The sequence below is a fragment of the Peromyscus maniculatus genome, chromosome 14 (genome assembly GCF_049852395.1).
Source record: "Peromyscus maniculatus bairdii isolate BWxNUB_F1_BW_parent chromosome 14, HU_Pman_BW_mat_3.1, whole genome shotgun sequence".
NCBI classification, from domain to species: Eukaryota; Metazoa; Chordata; class Mammalia; order Rodentia; family Cricetidae; genus Peromyscus; species Peromyscus maniculatus.
The window spans coordinates 35,427,408-35,448,577 of record NC_134865.1 but is presented as its reverse complement, the minus strand read 5'-3'; the positions used below and the strand labels follow the sequence as shown (position 1 = coordinate 35,448,577).

The following is a 21,170-nucleotide window of genomic DNA, read 5'->3' as shown; positions in this document are numbered from 1 at the left end:
GGATTAAAGGTGTGGGCCACCACCGCCCAGCCAGGTTTCTAGTAGTTTCTTGGTCAGTGTTTTGTACCCTACTGTCTGCTAAGCCTCTTGTCAGAAGTCCAGAGGATTGTAGCAAACAGTTTTGCATTTTTGACTTAAAGAGTGTTTGTGGGAAGTCGGTCGGGATTGTTTATTTCTACACACCCCCATAAGCATTTTATGTAGTTTTAAGATTCTATCTGTAGCAGAAAGCATTGAGGAAATGTGATTTTCTAATTTAATTTTAGTACTGTAGTTGCTTCTGGTCCCTCCCTAATTTGTTGATCCTACTGCTTACATTGTGGTAGCAAGGAAGAAGAATGAAGCCTAACCTAGTTTGTATCTTGAATGAATAATATACAGTATGGTTTACCTGCTTTACACTTGGTGTAGGTATTCTAAAACTGATAGACTCTAGTTTAAAAAACACAGAATTTGAGCAGATCTGATGCTCAGTGGGTAAAGGTACTGCTGTACAAACTTGAGTTTATCCCTAGAACCCATGCGAAGGTGGAGGAAAAGTGCCCCCTGCACAGAGTGTCCTCTGACCCTGTGCATGGACACATCTGGTACACACACAGCAATACTAAATGCATTCTTAAAAACCCCCTGGTTCATAGCAACTCGGTTTTTCGTATTTTCTTTATTATTAGGTTCTTGGAGCCCTCTTAGCTTGTGAGAGATCATTTATTGTCACTGCTTTTTAATAAAAATATTAAAGACTTGGAAGTCATCTACATGTATGAATGTAATTGTCTTAGAAGTGTATAAAGGAAGTAGTTCTATTACCAAAGAACCAAAGTGTATGTATAAGGTATAACTTACTTATTGTGGTTACCCTCCAGTTGGGAAGGAGAAAATCCAAGGGTATTCAGATGAAAGTACCTGACCAAAATGTTTGTCCTCTGTCCCTGCCTACTCCACAGCGGTATCTAAAACTTGGTACCAAGTCACCATCTTTAGGCAGCCTTCCAGAGGTACACTAGGTACCTTGAATGGGGACAGTGAACGAGGATGTTTGTCCTTCTGTTACTGATCATGGAAAGAGGAGGTTGGCTGTTAACTCGGTATCAGTACCTAAGATACTTGTGTGGCTGCCCCCGAAAAGCATAGCAGTTAGCTAGGTTGTGCCAGAGTATGTGGAGTTAGCTGAGAGATCGCTACTATTTTTATGTGTTCTTCCCCGGGGAGGAGGAGGATGGAGCTGTGGAGTGTTGGCATGGGTTGTCCTGGCAGGACTGTGTGATGCTTGAAGCCATATGGTCAGGTGAAGAGGAGCACTTCCATGTAGGATCCGTTTTCATACTTTGTCTCCATATTCAGTCCCTTGTTTTCTCTCCTCTAGTCTCTGTTTTTCCTTTTAGCTGGTGAATGGATTAACATTTAGTGAACTGGCCTGTATATATCAGACCTTGATTGCATTATAATCTTAAGTGAAGATTGGGTCTCTTGTCAAGATAACATTCAATTTAAATCCCTAGAGAATAGCTTCCAGCTTACTACAGATAAAATAAGGTTGGAGGAAGACAGACTGGGCTTGTGGTAGTGCCATTTTTAGTGCTGTTTTGGTTGTTGAACTATGTATAATTTAAGGTTGGCACTGAATTTGTATAACTTTTAAGATTCTTGGCCCTGTCTGTTTGGTTACCCTCTTCATTTAATGTATTAAAATGTACTTGGGGGCTGGAGAGATGGCTCAGAAGTTAAGAGCACTGGCTGCTCTTTCAGAGGACCTGGGTTTGATTCCTAGTACCCACATGGCAGCTCATAACTGTCTCTAGCTCCAGTTTCCAGAGGATCTGACTCCCTCTTCTGGTCTCTGTGGACACGAGACACACATATGATGCACATGGAGGCAAAACACCCATAAAAATAATATGTATGCATGTCACACTTTCTTTTAAAAGTGAGGCATGGCCTCATGTAGCCCAGTTTATCTTTGAACTGACTGACTGTAGCTGAGGGTGACTTTGAACTTGGACCTTCCTGCTTTCATGTCTGGAGTGCTGGGATTACAGGTGTATACCACCTCACTTGTTTGTGAACTGTGCTGGGGTCATTTCCATGATTTCCTGTGTGCTGGGCAAATTTACCACCACTCATATTGTTACACTAGAAAGAATCATAGTGATTGCATTAAAATTGACCAGTGCAGCACAGACTCACTTGTTCCTCACAGTAACAGTGTAACCTGGATGGGGAAATGAAAGCATGTGATGATTACACAGCTAATCAATAGTGAAGCTGAAATTTGAACTTAGGTCATTTAACTCTGGGGCCCATAAAAATTTTTTTGCAGTATATGCATCTACTTCACTATTTTCTAGGTTGTTCCAAGGAATGAATGAAGTAGTATGTAGAGTGCTTAGTACAGTTTTGATTTCCAGAACCTTTTAGATTTTAGAGGAGACTAAATTTAGGAAGATTTGTAACTATATAATGTCATTGGGTCTAAAGTCCAAACCATTCTGACAGGTTTGGAAAAACACTGGGACCTGCCTCAGCTCCCATGTTGTGAGTTGAAGCTTAGGTACTTGAAGCTTGAGAAGCCTTGGATGACCTCAAAGGTTTCCAGCTTACAGCTATGAGTGGTTTCTGGATAAACCAGCAAAGAGACTTCAGGGTTGACTTCTGTGTTTAGTAGAAAACAAAAAAGGGAAAATATTAAGGATTATTTTAATGTAAATGAGCCCTGTAGATTTATTTCTATTTTTTGGCATTCACTTTAGTTAATTTTTAGGTAATACTTGTCTGAATTTGTGAAGGTTTTTGACATAGTACAAAATTATCCTAAATTTCATTATCCTTGATCGTTTTAGGAAATAATTAGAATTAAAATTTTAGCTAGCATTAGATAAAATATTCAGTGACAGTCTTTTGTGGACAATGCTCTGTTCTGATGTTTCAATAAGGAATTTTTAATTGGAAATTCTCAGATAGTTGTAAGTGATTAACACCAAAGCAAATGATCACTTGACTGACTTAATTGGACATACTTAATTCTGTTAGTCTCTAGGGTTTTAAATTTTCCCTGGGTCTGGGGTTACAGTTCTGCACAGTGATTGCCTAGGGTATAAGAAGTGTGGGGGCAGAGGGTGAGATCCAAGTATACACACAAACACACAAGGAAATTGCAAAAGAATAAATAAAAACAAGACAAAACTTCTCTCCTTAATTAAGCAAAGCATTGCTTTGTAGACTTTTTATGTGTATATAGTATCATTAATTTACTGTTAAATAGCTGGAATTTTGTACATTATAGTGATTCTCAAAATTTGTTTAAATGAACGAGAAGGCTTTTTTTTTTTTCTTTTTGTAATGATTTGCTGTCTTTCAAAGGAGAAGTTAGAGACCTGGAAGGATGAAAACTTGAGGGCATAGTGCTACACACTTCCCTGTAATTCCATCCCTCAGTTGGCTAAGCAGGAGGGTTGTTCAGAGTTGGAGCCAGCCTGGACCATACGCATAGCTAGTTTGCAGCCTGACTTGAGTATAGTCATACCAATTAATTGTGGTTACTTCTTTGAAAATTTATTTAAAAAATCAGATACTGCATTTTTATCTGTCCATTCCTTCATTCTTTGTTTTGTGTGTGTACAAACATGCCACAGCATGCATGTGGAGAGGACAGCATGTGTGAGTTGCTTCTTTCTTGCTTGGGCATCCCAGGATAAAACTCAGGTCCTCAGGCTTGGCAGCAGGAACGATTATCACTGAACCATCTTGCCAGCCCCTTGAAATTTGCTTAATTGAGGAAGATCTAATTCAAACGTAAGACTAAATAGATTTCTATAATTAGAACCAAATAACCTGGTAAAGAAGTATGTGTGAAGGCTCTCCTGTCCTCCAGTTACAGGCTCCTTTTTGTCCTGTGACAGCCATTTCACTGTTTTAAAAATGTATGGATGTTGTTAATCAACAAGTTATTGAGCTCTGGAATGAGCAAGCATAAATCTATAAACAGAAGGGGTAATACTGCTAATATGAAGTCAGATTGCATTAGAGAAGGTGGGCTGGGTAGTGCCTGGACCATGTCTGCTCTCACCTTTCTGGAGAGCTTATCAGAGCTCCTGGGGGAGGTTGCGAACAGAGTTTGGGGGGACCTTGGGAAACTGGGTTTTTTTGATGGGTACTGTGGTGAGGTATAGGTGTTGTGTGCTGTTGCTGGGCATCGGGCGGTACTGTGGTGAGGTGTAGGTACTGTGTGCTGTTGCTGGGCATCGGGCGGTACTGCGGTCAGGTGTAGGTGTTACATGCCAAGCTCAGTGATGATCAGAGGTACCAGGCTGCTTTTTGCTTTATTTCCAATCACTGTCCTACTTTGAGTTCTTAGGAGGAAAGACAGGTGACCACTTCTGTTCCCATCTGAGTCAAGGAAGAGAATGGGAAGATGGGACAGAAAATTAATTAACAGCCATTCTGGCTCTGGTTAAAGGTATCAGTGGCCAGGATGCAGATAATAAAAATAAATATGAGCAATAGTTGTGCTACTTCTGGAAGCAGGGCAGTGGTGATGGCAAAAAGACTGATGAAGAGCACAGAAGAAGACATGAATAAATGGAAATACTGTCCCTTAAATAAGCCCTGGGGAAGCTTTCTGTTCCTGTGTTCTCCAGTCAGTAGAGCTGCTGAGCCAGTCACAGTTGGTGGTTTCTCTGGAGGAGCTATCCCAGCTGACGGACTGTGTGCTCGCTTGTCTGCATTTGCTCCCTTGGAAGTGTAAGCTGTGGCGGTGTATGAACATGAAGGCTGTGCTGTTCTGACAAGTCTGAGCTTTGTGTCAGCTCCTTGAACTGTGCTTAACACATAGGAAGCAGTCAGTGGCTGGTGATGAAGGCATCAACCCTTTCATTCACAGTCCATAATGCGTATTGTCTGGGTTTTGTCATTAAATTTTGTTTAGTGGAACATCTTGCAATGCTTTCTATCCCTTTTCTTTTCTTGGTTCAGTGTCTAATTGTTTTGTCTTATAAGACATTCTTCTCTGTGCTTCTTGATAACAGGAGACAAATGCCATCTTTGTATACATCACAGTACACAGCAAATTGATGGAGAAACTTTTTGAATTGAATGTCTTTATTTATTCATTATGACTTAAATTGCTGAAATCCAGTTTGCCCTTAACAAAGGAATACTTTTACTAGATAGAACAGGGTGATTCTAGATGACTAGTTTCTCTTTTTAAAGGCCGGAAACTTTGAGAATGCTTTGTTAGACTTGTGGCTAGCTTTGTTGGTGCAATTTTCTCAAGTACATTTTCATAAATTTCTGTGTAGCATTTAGATAAAACAAAGATACCATAATTTTCAGTGAGATAGATTATGCACATTGAAATTTTAATTAAAATGTTTCTTTGTGTTATAATTCTTGGGATTGAATTTTAAAGTAGTATTAATAATAATGACTGATACTCAAACTTTTCTCTATGCTTTTGCAAATATAAATATTCAGTTATTTTATAAATAATTGATCTCATGCAAGTTTTTCATTGAGTAATTTGTATAACTATCTCTTATCACTTTTTGTTCTCAATATTTGTTGATGAGCTCTGTAAATCTCTTGTGTATTGATATATGATATTTCCAAAAGTAAATATTTTAATACATTCTGTAATGATACTATAAATGTATAAGAGAGAAATTTAGACTCATTAGTGCTTAAAAGAAGAAATTAAAAACAACTTAAAAGTTTTTCTGACTCATATGAAGAGTTCTTTCTTTGGCTCTTACTAACTTCTCCCCACTTTTGTCCTTTGCTTTATTTCAGGCCAGTCTATCCATATGGGGATGGGGAAGCCTTGGTGTTGTCCTTTTCCTAGTAACCTTTGGACCCTTTGTAATATTTTATTTGGCATTTTATATCCTCTGTTTTGTGGGAGGGTAAGTATACACAACGATGATTTTATAATTTATGTGTTATTTTGTTAAAATTGAAACAAAATGAGAACTCAGTATGATTTATACGTGAATGCTATTTTATTAAATTTTGTTCACTAAAGTTTAAAAAAACAAGTAAAATTAAGATACCCATTTGTTTGTGGTGGTGGTTATCTTTAAAAATGAAGTTTCAATGACTAAAGATGAAATTGTGATATTATGATCAGCTGAGATACACATCTAGTTTTACATTATAGGAGATACTAGTTCATTTATTAGATGTCAAATAATAATGGTACCCTCTGATGAATGTTTTTACTTTGATCCAGACAGTTCAGATAAATACTTGCTTTTATAGTGTTCTCTTTATGGTTACTTGGTTTGCAGTGTTTAAGATTTCATTTGAATTGATAAACCTTTACCAAGATGGTTCCAGACAAACTTTATTATGGCTTTGTATACAGAACAGTTGGTATAGACTAGAATTATAAGGAGACTCTAGATGGTGACATGCCTCTTTATTATGCTTTGTATACAGAACAGTTGGTATAGACTAGAATTATAAGGAGACTCTAGGTGGTGACATGCCTCTTTATTATGGCTTTGTATACAGAACAGTTGGTGTAGACTAGAATTATAAGGAGACTCTAGATGGTGACATGCCTTTTTATTATGCTTTGTATACAGAACAGTTGGTGTAGACTAGAATTGTAAGGAGACTCTGGATGGTGACGTGCCACTTTATTATGGCTTTGTATACAGAACAGTTGGTGTAGACTAGAATTGTAAGGAGACTCTAGATGGTAGCATGCCTGTGAAACACTGCCCAGTGCAGTTCAGCTGGATGAGTATTTTGTTGTTGATGTGCATGTTTAGAAAGTCCATTTTTTTTTCTTTTTTTTTTTTTGGTTTTTCGAGACGGGGTTTCTCTGTTTAGCTTTGCGCCTTTCCTGGAACTCACTTTGTAGACCAGGCTGGCCTCGAACTCACAGAGATCCGCCTGCTTCTGCCTCCCGAGTGCTGGGATTAAAGGCGTGCGCCACCACCGCCCGGCTAGAAAGTCCATTTTTATGTAATTAGTGTATGATGTACACTTCCTGTGTCTTTTTGAAAATATTTTTGAAACTTCCAAACATTTGGAGGAGTTTCTGACCAGTTTTTCTGAGCAAAACACTTTGGCGTTTCAGGTGCTTTGGCTTATTGTACATGTCAACAATGACATAAGAGCCTGTAAGACACTGAAGAGGTGGCTTCTGATGGCACCTACTTCCCAGCACCTCCTTCAGGCTGGAGGCTTGAAAATCATGTTTGGTCGTTTTCTGGGTAGCACACTAGAGATTACTGTGCAGTTCTTTCACAGATTCCACAAAACTGTAGTTTGTTAGGTTCAGTATTTTCTTAGTAATTGTCTAGATACAGTGTTTTGTACTGAAATAATTAAATAAATCGATTTCAACCACAGGAGTCAGGTGACACAGAGTGAGAATATCTTAATTGATAATGAAAACATTGGTACAGAATGTTTGAAACCAAATATGCAGGTCCAAAGCTGGAGGAGGTCTCTGCTACACTGACTTGAACAGGTGTCCTTTCCCTCAGGGTCAGGGCTGCTTCTACTGACTGGAAAGACTCTTTCTTAAAGAGATGTGTCTCTAAATGTTAGAATCTAAAAGACAGAGATTCTTCTAACTTATTAAGTTTTTTTTTTCAAGACTGAAGGGAAAGTATTTCAAAATATTTCCCACCACCAAAAGAGAGGAAATTTGAGCTTTAGAGACAAAGATGAGAGTTCTAAGATGGCAGACAAGATCTCTCTCTTTTTCTTTTTCCTTCTCCTCTACAGTGTTTCTCCGTGTAACCCTGGGTGTCCTGGAACTCACTCTGGTTGGTCTCAAACTTAGAAATCTGCCTGCCTCTGAGTGCTGAGATTAAAGGTGTACACTACCTCCACCAGGATTTCTTAACAATAAATTAAAGACGGATTAGAGAGACAGAAGGGTGACTGTCTACTCATTACAGAGTTACTAGAAGTTTTATTGACCCCTTTCTGAATTTGCTAATTTATCAAGGAATAACTTCCAACAATAGTTTGGATACTTAGAATTCTATAAATATTTTAGATAAAGATAGATTTTTGGAAGGTGTGGCGAGCTTATTAAAACCTCTTTAGATAATGCTTAGAATCATAGGATGGAGTCTGAAATTCCTGGCTAATGCTGTGCCATGAATTAGTGTGATTCTCTACGGGCCCGCTGAACCTCCTGAGGGCCCTGTCCTCAGGGTCTTTTGTTTCTTCTGTAACCCAGTTGGAGAGGATTAGCTCATCAGACATTCTCAGAATGCTCAGTTTTGGTTATAAGTTCATAATCTTTTGAATTAGATCTTCCCTGTTTGTAGCCTTGATTATGAGGACGGATTGTCCCTTCAGTGAAACTTTGTATCATTCAATATATTGTAAATTTAAGCAACAAAATAGATTCTTTTTAAAGTCAAGTGATGACATATCATAAATTCAAAGTTGTTTGCTAGTTTGACTCTGCTTTTTTATTAACTAAATTATTACTAAGTTTTTAAAGATATGTTTTTGTTATTTACTTAATTTGTATGTTTGACAGGAATATATTTTCCTGTGGACAACCCATCCTCTTTGATTAAAAAAAAAAAATCTTAACAAGTGTTAAAGTTTTGTAGTTATCTGTCTAAAATGATGGTGATATAGACAGTTAAAGCTAATCTTTTATTTACAAATATTAAGAAAAATACTTTTGGGGAGAAAAGCACAATGCTTTTTTTTAAAAATCATGGGAAATTGTCAGTACATTATTATTTCAGGACGTTTTGTTATATATATTGAGTAGATTTATCAATTTATCTATTTTGGCTTTTCAAGACAGGCTTTCTCTATTTAACAGCTCTGGCTGTCCTCAAACTCACTTTGTAGACGAGGTTGGCCTCAGATTCAGAGATCTACCTGCCTCTCAAATGCTGAGATTAAAGGCATGAACCACAATGTCCAGCTAGTTGGGTTATTGAATCATTTGTAGCCCTACATTTTGACTGTGCGTTTAGCCTCTAATGGTTTAGCCATCTCTCCAGCCAGTTGTAGCTTCTAGTTTTATTTAAACATCATAGATACAAGCATTAACCAGTTGTTTGTAATCACAAGTGCTCTTTGAACTTGCTTTCTTACAGTTGCAAATTCCACAGGTAATATGTACTGCGAATTCTGAAGACATAAGCACACACACACACACACACACACACACACGTGCGCGCACACACACACACACACACACACACTCATATACATACACACACACACTCACACACACAAGCATACACACTCAAACACATGCACACTCACACATGCACACTTATATACACACACTCCTACATACATACATACACAAACACAGTACACACACTCATGCACATACATACCCACACTCATACATATGCACACTCAAACACACATACACACCCACATATACATGCACCCACACACTCACACACACAGAGACTGGAATGTATGATATGTCATTTTAGGTAAATAAATAATGATATGATTTCTTACGGCATCCATGTTATTTCCTCCTCTTCCCTCCCTCTCCTTCTGTGTTGACTCCCTCCCCTTTGCCCTTGGTTTGGTTTTGGTTTTTCACGACAGGGTCTCTCTATATAGTCCTGGCTGGCTTCAATCTCACAGAGATCCACCTGCCTCTGCCCTTCGAGTGCTGGGATTACAGGCGTGCACTGTCACTGCCTAGCTGGGGTTTTTAAATAAAAGTTATTTCAGTACAACTTCAAAAAACACTATATAATTCACTATTGCTGGCTGTTCTACACTTCAGAGCCCAACAAAACTTGTCAACCTTGATTTTCTAAATTTCTAGACTTAATTTTAAGAAATGGTAACTCATAAAGTCTGATCAGTATATTCAGTAATAAGTATAATAAAATATAGAAATACTATTTTTTTTTTTAATCTGTACTTATTTTTCCCTCCAGGGGTTTAGTGGTTACTCTCCTGTATGGGAAAACAAACTCAGAAAAGTACCTAGAGCAGTGTGAACACTCCTTTCTTCCTCCAACATCATCTGGGGTCCCTAAGGTAGGTCACGCACAGGCATGGGAAAGCCACAGCACACCTCTTGGCGGCAATGTTGCCATCTGGATGGCCCAGCAAGGCTGTCCTTCACATACTCGTGGGGGCTGCTTGATCTTCCTGAGAACTTCCTGAGAGCTTAAACAGCATCTTGAAAACTTTCTTAGTGTTATATGTAAACAAATGGGAATGTAATTTTGAGGGAAAAATAGAAATTGGTTAGTTTAATTTGTTTTCCTCTCAATATCAAACTGTCATTTATATAATTTGTAAAAATGCCAATGAATATTTGTTTTGATAGAAGTAAATTGAATAAGAATCAAAAATGTACACTTTTTGTTTATTTACTTCGAAAAGCATAGTTTGCGATTAAACTATACAGTGTTTGTAGTTTTAAGAACTCAGGTCTTATTTTTATCATTCTGAATAATGCTATTTTTCTGTTAAAGTATCAATTTATAAATGAAGTAGGTATTGCATCCTGTGGCTACATAGGTCTCATAGTTCCTATACCTTCAAGTTTTGTGTGATGGAGGGCTCATTTTCTGTGGCGAGGCAAATGGTTTGAAATTGATGCCAGTAATTTAACCTTAAAGTCACTTCACTACTAAAATGTGTCTGAAGAAGTAAGTCATGTACAGTATTAGTTTATATTATAGAAATGAAAGAATTCCACTCTATTCTGAGTATTTTATTTTAATCAACTGGTATTTCAGGAATACATATTACAACCTTTTTCTTCATCCTGTTTATTATTCATGCATATGAATTATATACATTAGTGGATTCACTGTGAAATTTCTATAGAAGCATGCTTTGATCACATCCGCTCTTTGGACTCTTCTCTCTTTCCCAGCCCCGTCCTCATCCTCATGGTCTCTCTGCACTCTCTGTTGTCTTTTGCTTCCACATACAAGAAAGACCACGAGACCTTGTTTACTTGTCTCTCTGTGTTTGCCTTGTTTTGATTAATACATTGTTTTCAAGATCTGTCCATTTTTTTTCCTCCAAATGGCCTGCTTTTCTTCTGTTTTATGTGCAGTAATACTTCCTTTTGCGTCTACTCTAAGTCATTCTTAGAGTGTAGCCTGACTTTATCTTGGATAATGCTACAGTAATCATGGCTACGCATACATCTCTGAATACTGATGCAACTTCCTGAAGGCAAATCCCATGGAGTGGTACAGCTAGATGGAATACTTACAACTTTCTTAATTACCTAAACTTTTTTTTTTTTTTTCTGTTTCTTTAGAACTTCCATTAGTACATATTCTTTGATTTTTGTTTACAAGACTCTCTAAGGAATTAGGCCTTTTCTTTCCTAGCCATCTATAGTTTTCATTCATTTGGAAGATACATAACAGAGACTAGAAAGCATTGTAAGAATTAAGATTTTATATAGTGATAAAGTCAAGACTAGTCATATATTTATAATCTATTTTTCATAAATGATACAAAATAGTTTTGACTTGTTATTTAAAACATATGATTTGAAAATATAGTGTATGAAAGAAAACTTACTGGTTCATATTATACCTAAAACATGCATTTTATATATACTTACACATTAACAATAAGTTTGCATTCTTATTAATTAAGGCATTTTATCGGTTGAGTACCATGGAATGTGTAAGACAAACCTAGGTGATCTAGCCTACTACATACCTAGGGTATGTGATCCTGTCTCCAGCTCTAGGCCCCTGACTGCTCAATATGTTTCTGTACTGAGTACTGTGAGCACTCTAGAGCAAAAATAAGTATTTGCACATCTAAACTGTGAAATGAAACAGCGAAAATGTGGTCTAACCTTTTGTGGTGGCACATTCCTCTAATTGCCTTAAATCCCAGCATTTGGGAGGCCAAAACACATGGATCTCTGTGTTTGAGGCCTAGTTTAGTTTACGTGGTGAGTTCCAGGCAGGACTATATAGTGAGATCATGAATGAATGAATGAATGAATGAGGTGGCCTAATAAAAACATTGTAGTGTTTGGGTTCTTACTTTCAAGGTTTTTAAGGGGGCTTGTTGAAGTCTGTAAAAACTCCTGCTAAATCTTAGGCTGTAAGTGGTCTCTGTGTTTTGTTTTTTTGTTTTTTTCTTATTTTAATTGTTGCTGGAGGGCTTTTCTCCAGGTCCCACCAAGCCCCACAGTCCCACAATCCACGTATAAAATAATCACTCAGACACTTATATTACTTATAAACTGTATGGCCGTGGCAGGCTTCTTGCTAACTGTTCTTATATCCTAAATTAACCCATTTTTATAAATCTCTACCTTGCCACGTGGCTGGTGGCTTACCAGTGTCTTTACATGCTGCTCGTACTGGCGGTGGCTGCAGTGTCTCTCTCCCCTTCTTCCTGTTTCCCCAATTCTCCTCTCTCCTTGTCCCGCCTATACTTCCTGTCTGGTCACTGGCCATCAGTGTTTTATTTATATAGAATGATATCCACAGCATTTAATCTCTCATGTCATCTGTGATTTCCTTTTCTTTTGCTTCTTCACTAGGTGAAAGGACTCTCAGCTTCATTATAATGTTAATCTATATTGTCTGCCTGGACCCAATTATTGGCGTGTTATTTGTTACAGGACTATGTATTGATCTTTAGATTTATTTAAGAGTTCTCACTTCCTTTCTCCATATTCTCAGGTTAATGGTCAGTCTAATGACTACTAAAAGTAGTGAACTACATTTTCCTTGTTGTTTAAAATTGTCTCTAATTAAAAATCAACTTTAAAGTGAATTCATTTGATAGTTAATATGCTCTTGATCCCTAGAAAAGGAGAGGGAACAACATGGAGAATATTAGTAAAGATAGTAAATTGACAGATCAGAAACATTAACTTCTTAGTTTGGAGGGTTGGTTGAACAGTAGCAATTACTATACCTGTCGAATTCGTAGAAAATGGTAATAGATTTTTTTTTCCCTGGATATCTAATAATGTTACCCTGAGAAATCAAGTTTGGCTTATACTTATATTAGCAAGTTATTTATTGGCTGGAAAATACAGGAAAGTGTAATAAGAAATCAATTTGAAGCAAACTGGAGATATTTGAAGTCAAGGAAATACTCAGTAACATATTATGGTTTTCCTTAAGTGCTTAGAAGAAATGAAACGAGAAGCCAGGACTATTAAGATTGACAGACGACTGACGGGTGCCAATATAATTGATGAACCTCTCCAGCAAGTGAGTTCCAGTGTGTGGTATTTGAGCTTCACGATTGTAGTTGAGATATATTTCTTTTGCAAATACTAAGGTGTACCTCTTCGCTATTTAATGTTCTGAAATTTTATGATAATGCTGTCTTTGAATTTTATACTTAATAATTCTATTTATTGGGTTCCTATAATGAGGCGGTTTATTTAACATGATAGCCATTATTCTAATCTGTATTAGAAAAAAGTTTTGCTGACATCTGATAGTCTAGTAATTTCATAATTTAAAATATTAATGTGATAGTCTTGATCAAGCTCAGTGGTTTGGTAAATTAGACTTTTGAGTTAGTTTTATTCCTTTAAAGATGCTTATTTCTGGTTTGTTTAAAAGTGTTAATTAGAAGTAGGTAAAGATACTCCCTCTCAGATATTTTCTGATCATGTACTTTATACTTTGAACCTGTAGTTAATTTATATGACTTGTGTAAATCATAATCTCGATGCTGTGGACTAGCAATACCGGCTGCATCAAAGGTATTGACAGAGTCGTTAGTTTTGTAGTCAGCCACAGTGGATCTGGGGGGGAGTCCTCAGAAACCTCTTCACGATAATGTCTACCAGCACTGCTTACGTCTCACCACACACTCCTTGCAGTGCTGAGAGTGCATTCCTTTTCCACACTGTCCACCTGAGTCATAGATGCTGTTTTCCTTAAGAACTGGAAGTCGTGAGCTGTGGTATCAAAATATCATTTTGAGACAGTTTTTAACATGAGGTAGTGAAGACAGGAATTTACTATCACAATTTAAGATGTATAGCGGAATATAAGTTGGCAAGTAATTGTCTTAGTGTTTTGTTGTTGTTGTTTGGTTTTTGCTGCTGTTAAGTTTTTAAATCCTAAAAAGTTGTTTTTTCCCCTAATGTTTTGCTGTAGGTTATACAGTTTTCATTGAGGGATTATGTCCAGTACTGGTATTACACACTAAGCGATGATGAGTCCTTTCTTCTTGAAATTAGGCAAACTCTTCAAAATGCACTCATTCAGTTTGCTACTAGGTAAGATTGCTGCTTATAGTTATACAGAAAAATTCAGATATGTCGTGTATTACAATAGGAAAAATAGCTTCCAAATGAAAGGGCATTTTTAACTAAAAGGTAAATAGAATAGTAGACTATTACCATGGGATATTCTCATCACATATTATTTACATGAATAAATATTTCCATTTCTCTTAGATAGATGTACTTAATATTTTGAGGAAATGCAAATTTCTTCCAACTGTTTGCATTGTGTTACATTCTCATTACCAACTTCATATTTTTTTTATCTTTGTCAATAGTTGTTATTGTCTGTCAATTTTAATTATAGCTACCTAGTAGGAGTGAGATATCATTTCATTTTGGCTTTGTCTTGCATTTCTCTGAATGTTAACGTTGAGCATCCTCTCAAGTACTTACTAGCCATTTGTGTATCACCATTAAGGAAGTGTCTAGGCATACCCTCACTCTGTTTACTCACTCTGTAAGTAAGGTTACTTGCATTTTATTACTGGCTCTACTTTGCCTTCTGCTTTATAAATATTGAAGCCAGACATGGTGGTGCACACCTATAATCCCAGCACTCAGGAGACAGAGGCAGGAGGATCTTTGTGAGTTCAAGGCCAGCCTGGTCTACATAGCGAATTCCAGGTCAGCCAGGTAGACCTAGAGAGCCTGTCTGCATTTGGACAGTTCTGCTCATTTTTCTGTATTTGTCTCACAGTTTTGTAATTAATTGGTGTAATTGCCTGCCTGTGACACAGGTGAAGGACATTCCGCATTAATACTTTTTATTTGTCTTGTTAAAAAAGAAGTTTACTTCACCTTTGACCTTGGTCACCATTGAGGCATTTAAACATTTTTAAACTTTTTTTTAAGTGTGTCGGTGTTTTGCCTGTATCTATGTATATGCACCATGTGCCTGATACCTGGGGAGGCGAAAAGAGGACAGCAGATCCCCTTAAAACTGGGTTGTAGACAATGGTGAGCTGCTGTGTAGGTTCTGGGAACTGACCCCTGGTCATCAAGAGCAGTCAGTGCCCTCAACTGCTGAGCCTTCTCTCCAACTCTACCGCTGAGACATTTCATAAACATTAATTATATAGAAAATGTATTGAAATGAAGGTCTTACAAAATAGTGTGGGTTGTATAATTTCAACTATTTTTGTAAATATATATAACAGTAACATTAAAAATAAATGCAGGAAATACTGACAGTGATCTTTGGATTTTCAGTTTCTGGCTAAATATAGCTAATTCAAGAAATTTAAAGAAGAAAATTGCATTTTATAAATCAGATATTTTTCCTTTATAGCTATAGATAGGCAATTAAACATATGATGATCAGTAATAAAGAGTATCCAAGATGATTAAAGACAAAATTGTGGCTGGCTTGATGTGAGCAGGTCCTGTGCATACAGTCCTGGAGCTCCAGGTCCGTGTGTGCTGCTGCTCTGTCGTTTCTGGCGGACACTGGTCTACTGCAGACTTTCCTCCTACCCTTGGTCTTAAAATTGCCCTGCTCCCTCTCTGATGGTCCCCAAGCCTTGGCGAAGAGAGTGTAATACAGATGTTCTATTTAGATGACATTTTTAGTGTAGTGTGTGTGTGTGTGTGTGTGTGTGTGTGTGTGTGTGCGTGCGCGCACACACACGGCTCACATGGAACAGTGCACATGTGGAGGCCAGAGAACAGTCATTTCTCTCTACTATATGGGTAACAGTTTGAGTTCAGGTCTAGTCTTGGAAGAAGATGCTTTTATCCACTGGACCATTGTCTTAGTCAGGGTTTCTATTGCTGTGAAGAGACACCATGACCACAGCAACTCTTCTAAAGGAAAACATTGAACTGGGGTGGCTCCATTATAGTCCATTACCGTCATTGTGGGGAGCAAGGCAGCATGCAGGCAGACATGGTGCTGGCGCTGAGTCCTACATCTTGTTCTAAAGGCAGCAGGTGTACTGAGACATGGGGTGATACCTTGAGCATATAGGAGACCTCAAAGTGACACGCTTCCTCCAGCAAGGCCACACCTCCTAATAGTGCCACCTCTTTTGGGAGCCATTTCTTTCAAACCGCCACAGGCCATCTTGCTGATGAAGGCTAGTTCTGATCACTGTGTAGCTGAGGAGGATGCTTACCTCCTGACCCTCTAGCCTCCACCCCCAAGTGCTGGTACAGCAAGAGTGCACCACCACACTTGATATGTCCTTAAAAACAATTCATTTGCTGCTATGGTTTGGAGAGGGATTTGGAAACTAATTTTTTAATATTTTGTTCTCAAAGTCATTTTTTTTGAATTTTCTTTTGTGAATTCTGTGTTAATTATTACAAAAAGTTTTAATATGTATTCATTGAGACTGAATGTTTCACTTCACAGGTAAATTTTAATAAAACTTTTGTTTATTGACATAGTTAATATCCTGAGTTCAGGTTTTTGTACTTCATCCCATTTACCTTGAAGGACATACTTTAGCCTAAGGTTCATGCCTTGCTTGTGGAGAGCCTGGTTAATGCTCTCTGCTGTTGCTGCTCCTATGGGCACTGCTGCCTTGTGCACGTTCATCTAAGGACTGCACTCATTGTGTGGAGATCCAAGGCCTTCGGAAAACCCAGATCTCACAGTGTAGAACTGACTCCTTATGCGATGGTACAGTACACTATTTAGATAGCCATTTTGGTCAACAGGGCTGTTGTTTGGTTGGTATAATTATAGGTACAAAACTGTAAGTTTCCTTAGAGAAGACAGATCCTGGGATGTGATCTAGTGTACAGAATTTCATAGCTAATAAATTGGCGAGTCTTATAATATAATAAAGGCTGTCTGTGCCAGTCTAATATTTTCTAAAAATAATAGGTTTGGTGTTGTTTTGTGTTAACCCTGCTTAGAACTGACAGAACAAGCAGAGTGGTTGATGCCATCCATACAGCCGACAGTTCAGTGACATTCTTTTTCTTTTAAAGGCATTGCCATTAAGTAGCTTGAGTACAAAAAGATTTTCTCAGTGTCTGTGCTGTTTTAGACCTTAAAGAAGAAAGAGGCAAGTGCTCATGTGTTGCATATGGCCATTCTTCAAGCACCTGTTACAGTGTTTTGGCTCTGAGAAAGATCAATAAGTCATTATATATTGAGGACCAATGTTGAGCATATTACCTAGACACTGGGGGTACAACTGTAAATAAAGCCCACAGAGATTAATTAAACTCTGCGTTCCTGAGATTTTTTTTGTTTATTTTAACGATGGAAACATTTAACTGTAGCTTGTGCAATAGGAAATGTAAAGTGTGGTTAGCAGAACATGTCAGTGGAGTAGGTAAGAGTCCGTGAAAACGGGCATTGCCGTTTCAGATAGCTCTGTGGGAAGTGGGCGTGGGCTCTCCAGGTAGATGTGGGAGAGCAAAGGGACATACATGGAGAGTGGGTAGAGATGGGCAAAGCAGAGGGGCTTGTGTGTTCAGTGGCACCTAGACGTATTTGAAGAATCCATTGAAGTTTGAGAATTGCAGGGAAAGCCTGTCAGTCTACAGAACTGACAGAGAGGAAAACTGAAATAAATGACGAGGTAAGCAAGGGTGTAGGTCCTCAAGATTGGAGAGACTATATTCATGTGTGCCCATTGGAATAAGGGGTGTGTCTTGGAGAACTTGTAAGGCTTTCATTTTCTATTATTATTTGTATATCTGTATGTATAAAGATAACACTGACTGCTGTAGGAAGACTGAGTGGAGGGGAGCTGTGAGGTCATAGGTGTGGGAGACCTAGAAACAGCAGTGCTGAGGAGTAAGACTGTAGCATTGGAGACATAGATGAGGGCATGCAAAGCTTACGCCTGGAGAAAGTGATGTCATTTGGCTCTGGCATTGTGCTGAAGTAAAAATACCATCATCTTGTTTCAAGGCTTGGTAACTTTCTTATTTTTGCAGCCATTTTGGCCAAGTATATAAGCTGCTAGGGCATGTGTACTTGTTTCTTTATGTTAGGGCACATTGTGAGTTTTTTTTTGGGGGGGGGTTGTGTTTTGTGTGCGTGTGTGTGTGTGCGTGTGTGTGTGTGTGTGTGTGTGTGTGTGTGTGTGTGTGTGTGTGTGTGTGAGAGAGAGAGAGAGAGAGAGAGAGAGAGACAGACAGACAGACAGACAGACAGACAGACAGAGACAGAGAGAAAATATGCTCTTTTAAATTCATGGACTATTACCTTATAAGTAACAGCATTAGTCAGATTGCTGTGTAATAACCCAGGTGTTTTTAGCACAGTGTTATGTGGAAGAGCATTGTAAACAAAGTGAACAGAGCTTTGGCGTTGGTCATAACTTTAGAGCAGTTGATAGGAGTTCTCTAGGAAGCTGAGTCATGAATGTGTAGCTGAATGGCTTTAATTAATATTCATATCTCATTTCTTTCATATTTATCATGCACTATTTTAAAAAGTACTCCATTGTTAAACTGTTTTCTGCCTTTGTCAAGACAGATAATAAACATTTTTAGTATGGCTTCCTGTTTCTATATGGGAAACAATGGTATTGTCCTTCTTACAGTATTCTTTGGAGTTCAAATTTCTCTTTCATATAATTGTAAGAAAGTAAAAATAGAGGTAGTGTACTGTTTTTTTCACCCTCATCATACTTCTATTTTGAAAAACAGAAATCTAGATTTAAATGTTTGAATAGTTTATATTAAATATTTACATTACTTGATGGTTTTACTAATTTTATATGTCAGATGTTCCAATTAATTGATGGCTTTGAAATGGCTTCTAATTTTAGAACAATTCAGTAAATTAATAAATGGCATTGTTCTTTAAAGGAAAACAGATATGAAGTATTATATATTATTTTTTCTTCCAAAATAGTTAGAAGGAACCTTTTCTGGAATAATTGAGTTCACTGTTTTACAGAACTGAAGGTTGCTCACATAGATTGTGACTTAAACGGCTTTTAAGGCCAGCATATCACTGTGTAGTCAAAGCTGGTCTGTAGTTCAGTGTGTAGCCCCAGCTGACTTGAGAGCCTCCAGCTTTTGCTTGCTTTGGGTCCATGTGTGTCAACATGACTGAGTTAAATTCACTTCTTTAAATAAGGGCAATGGAGGAAGGACCTCTGGTGACTGCTGGGCTTAACTTTTGATTTTAGATTTTATAGAGCATCATAACATTGCTGCCAGGTTGGTTTGCATGCTTAAACATGTGCTTGTGTTTTGAGCCTTGATCCTTTCTCAGCTCCTAAAGATTCCGACACTGCCATTGTTTACGTGCAGTTTTTTCATCTTCCCGTGTCTGTCAGACTAGAGCAGGGCCTTGTCAAGGATAGATGAGGTTTGTCTTGGAAGGTAATCTGTACTTCCTCAGTGCATCACTGCTCTTCAGTGTTCCTCGTGGCAGCTATGTTTGGATGTGGATGTTATGGAGGTTTCCTTGTGAGCGGCAGGCTGCTGGGGAAGCCGCACACCAGCAAAGGCAGAGTGTGCGTTTGTCTGTGCCACTCACCCCCCCCGGCCTCTCAATCTCTGCCTTGTCTTTCTTTGTCAAGACTGCCTTATTTGCTATACTGCAAAGCCTCTGATTGAAAAGAAATAAACAGGGCCAGCCATGAAATGAACATGTGCACAAGTTGTTCATTGTATGTTTGTTGTCAGTGGTCAATGTATGTTTGTTGTCAGTGGTCAATGAATGTGTTCTTTCCTGGCCCCATGGCCCTGGGTTCTCTCATGGCCCAGCATCTTCAGGAGCATATCTTACTTTTGTTCGTTCTAGGTATGCTCCTGAAAGTGTTAACAGAATTATGTGCTGTTTTTATTTGTTTTACTGAAATTTTTTTAAGTTTGTTGCTGTTGAGATAGAATATTAGGTGATTTCATAAGATTAATATTCAACATTTTATATTCTGAAGAGTTTTATATATGTTATACTTACCATCATCTTTTAGCCTAATGGTTCTGTACGTCTTGTTATTTAGTGGTCAAAGTTTCAAGTGCTAGTATATGCAAGAAGAAATAATTTATCCTAGACATTTGGTTTCAGAACATAGGTTGTGTAACTAAAAGAAAGAGTGGAAAATTTAGAATGGATTCAGAAGAAACCACAAAGTGTTTGAAATACTCTTAAGCAAATGGAAACATTCTGGATATCTCAGGTATTTTGTATCTGGGCTGAGAAATTACATGATGTACCCGTGGGCAGGCTTATTTCAGATTTAATTGGAAAAATTTACTATATTTACCAATTTTAAGAATGTAAATTTTATTTTTATGCCTTTGGATATTAATTAAAATATGTTATCATAAGACTAAGTGAAATAAGAGCTGATATACTTAGAGTTTTGTGTAGTAAAATCTAAGATATAAAAATAATTAAGGAACAAAGTCTAACTCGAGGAGCTGGAGGGGTGCTCTGTGTTTGTGAGTACCCGCAGTTCTCGCAGAGGACCTTTAATTCTCACCACGAGTACCAGCTTGTAGCTGCCCATAACTCCAGCTCCAGGGAATCTGACTCATGTCAGCATTTATATAATGATATAATGTTTTTTCTATAAGGTCAAAAGAAATAGACTGGCAGCCTTATTTTACTACACGCATTGTAGATGACTTTGGCACTCACCTACGAGTATTCAGAAAGGCTCAACAGAGGGCAACAGAAAAAGATGATCAAGTAAAAGGTACTGACTTTATTTCATTTCAAGTTAGGATTTCAGAATCTTTTATCTCTTTGCACATTCTCAGTTGTTTTTGTTGTTCTAGGTACAGCAGAGGATCTGGTAGAAACCTTTTTTGAAGTTGAAGTTGAAATGGAGAAGGATGTTTGCCGGGATCTTGTGTGCACTTCTCCGAAAGATGAAGAAGGTTTTATTTTTAATATAACTCTTTTATAAACAGTCTCAGGTTAGAGACAAGTTAGCAGAGCAAATCTTAGGTGGCATCGTTCTTGCACAGGACAGCTTGCATAGAGAAGACATGACTTTATTGTAACTCTTACATGTAGCCT

General features: G+C 37.8%; 1 protein-coding gene across 4 annotated transcripts in view; it reads left to right on the top strand.

Moving 5' to 3' along the window:
* Window positions 1-21,170, top strand: part of Snx13 (sorting nexin 13) — a 104,104-nt gene that overhangs the window by 27,484 nt on the left and 55,450 nt on the right. For all 4 annotated transcript variants that reach the window (XM_076550774.1, XM_076550773.1, XM_076550772.1 and 1 more), the window contains exons 2-7: window positions 5,785-5,897; window positions 9,903-10,005; window positions 13,098-13,187; window positions 14,091-14,212; window positions 20,723-20,844; window positions 20,927-21,028. In XM_076550774.1, coding sequence (XP_076406889.1) covers window positions 5,785-5,897; window positions 9,903-10,005; window positions 13,098-13,187; window positions 14,091-14,212; window positions 20,723-20,844; window positions 20,927-21,028 — 652 coding nt within the window. The remainder of the gene's footprint in view (window positions 1-5,784; window positions 5,898-9,902; window positions 10,006-13,097; window positions 13,188-14,090; window positions 14,213-20,722; window positions 20,845-20,926; window positions 21,029-21,170) is intronic.